At 35.4% G+C, this 2421-nt stretch overlaps 1 protein-coding gene across 1 annotated transcript in view; it reads left to right on the plus strand.

The window, feature by feature from the left end:
- LOC103130813 (vasodilator-stimulated phosphoprotein-like) overlaps window positions 1–2421 on the plus strand; it is a 4906-nt gene that overhangs the window by 1264 nt on the left and 1221 nt on the right. Inside the window, exons 2-3 of the mRNA XM_007542319.2 lie at window positions 67–238; window positions 1350–1530. Of these exons, the coding sequence (XP_007542381.1) occupies window positions 67–238; window positions 1350–1530 (353 nt within the window). The remainder of the gene's footprint in view (window positions 1–66; window positions 239–1349; window positions 1531–2421) is intronic.

A 2421-nucleotide genomic window follows, 5' to 3' on the forward strand; every position in this document is an offset into this window, starting at 1 on the left:
TATATATATATATATATAATATGCTATTTGCTTCTTGTTTTTCCAATCTGCTTGTCTCTTCTGTAGTGAGTCCAGTTTGTGTGCTGTGAGAGCAACAGTCTTGCTTTATGATGACAGCAGTAAGCGCTGGGTACCGGCAGGGTCAGATGCAACCCATGTCAGCCGTGTCCAGATTTATCACAACGCTTCAACAAACACCTTCAGAGTGGTGGGCCGCAAACTGCAGGCTGACCAGCAGGTATGGGAGAAGAAACATACGTCCGCCAATACAATATGCAATTTCTCAGTTGTTTTAAAAAATGTTGAACTGAAAGATATTCACTTTAGAGAACACATAGTTATTTTAATATTAAAAGGCAACTTTAGTCTTAAGACATAAAACACTTTCCAACATGCTCCATTAATATGATGATAATCTCAGTACAACTGAAATGTCTGTATGACACTGTTATGTTTTTGAAATTTACTTTATGACATAAATCTTACCAATTCTCTCTTCTTTTACGTTTTTGCTGTTTGTTGGACTTAAGGATTTCCTTAATTTGTTTATCCTCCTACAAATTAACCAACAGAATTTTTAACTTATTTTTTTAACAACGCAATACAGAAGCTCTTGTCAGATTTTGAAAATAACAGCTTTGAAAAAGCAGGATGAATCCCAATTAATATGAATCTGAGCATGTAATCACAGTTAATCTATACTGTTTAGTTATACTTGATGTGAAAAAATTAAGAAAATGTAAACAATAACTTGGAATATTCATAATTCATTTAAACTAAAACAAAATTAAGTAATACTGTATTAACTACCAGGAAGAAAAAAACGGAGCTTGAAAATTCAAACACTTTGTCGAGTTTATGGAAATCATGTTGAATTGTACAGATCTGCTGTAAGACTCTGGAAGAGACAAACAAAGACATATCAGCCCCTAATTTGTCAAGTCATATTTTTGCATCCTTGCTATAACTTATGTGTCCCTGTTAAGCTGATGTGTTGAATTCAGGCCAACATTTCATTGCCAGCTTGTGCCAATAAAATACTGCCTTGAATCTTCGGTCTATGTTATTCAATCATTTTGCAACAGAAAAAGATAAAAAATTCTCAACATTTATCACGAGCCTTCATACTGCAGAATTATATGAGCATATAAACCAACTCAACATGACAAATTTACAGCTGTTAACATCTGTGCTCTAGTATGAATAACATGAATTAAAAAAAATAAATAAATAAAAAACTAACTAAAATAGAAATAATAATAATAAAAAATAATGATAATAATAATCATATCAGCAATAATAATGATGTAAGAAATGTAATACTTTATATGTGGTTCTTTTTATGTCAGGTAGTGCTCAACTGCCCTATTGTCAAAGGGATGAAGTATAATCAAGCAACAGCAACCTTTCATCAGTGGCGAGATCCTAAACAGGTGTGGGGATTAAATTTTGGCAATAAAGAAGATGCAGCTCTGTTTGCCAACTCCATGACTCACGCATTAGAAGTTCTCAGTGGATCTGGAAGTGCAGGTACCCAAAGCTGAGCAAGGCATGTTCTGGACTAATCATTTACATGTCATCCATAGCCGCGTTAACTCAGTGAAACTTAGAAATGTAGGTATTGATTTCGTGCTATGATCCACAGCAAAGTGATCTGTATTCGTTAAGCTACGCAGATTCGTTGCCATAGCAACTGACAACAATGCCACTTCATGTTACAGGGGTCTCAAACTCCAGTCCTCGAGGGCCGCTGTCCTGCAGTTTTTAGATGTGGCACAGGTACAAAACACTGGAAGGAAATGGCTTAATTACCTCCTCCTTGTGTAGATCAGTTCTCCAGAGCCTTGCAAATGACCTAATTATTCTATTCAGGTGTGGCGCATCAGAGGCACATCTAAAAGTTGCAGGACAGTGGCCCTCGAGGACAGAACAGAACATTCAGTCTGTTTTAGGTTTTTTTAGGTTTAATATTTAATTAATAAATAATTGCTGTGGTAGATTAGCTCCCGCTTCTACTTTACGGAATTATTTAGACATACAAACTGTAGCCCAAAAAACGCACATTTCATTAAAAAAAACATCTTATTGCTGTCTTACCTTTATCTATCAATGAAATCCATGCACCGCTAATTCTGCACAAAAATATCAGTTCATCCAAAGCCAAGTCTATCCTCAGCATGTCTTTTCTACTCCATTTAAGAATCGTCAAACTCTCGAAGCAAAACTTTCAGCTCTGGTGCTGTTCTTCCTTTAGTTATTATCTCCTTCTTCAAATGAAATTCCACTTTAGAAAACTGTTTAAGTGTAGAAATGTAGTTTTTCATGTTTATGTCGGAAGAGAGGAGAAAACAAATATATCGCTGTACTTTACTTATTTACTGTATGGCTAGCTCCATGGCTAGCTCACTGTGTCTTACTCTG

The sequence above is a fragment of the Poecilia formosa genome, unplaced genomic scaffold (assembly GCF_000485575.1).
Source record: "Poecilia formosa unplaced genomic scaffold, Poecilia_formosa-5.1.2 Scaffold679, whole genome shotgun sequence".
In the NCBI taxonomy this organism is placed as follows: domain Eukaryota; kingdom Metazoa; phylum Chordata; class Actinopteri; order Cyprinodontiformes; family Poeciliidae; genus Poecilia; species Poecilia formosa.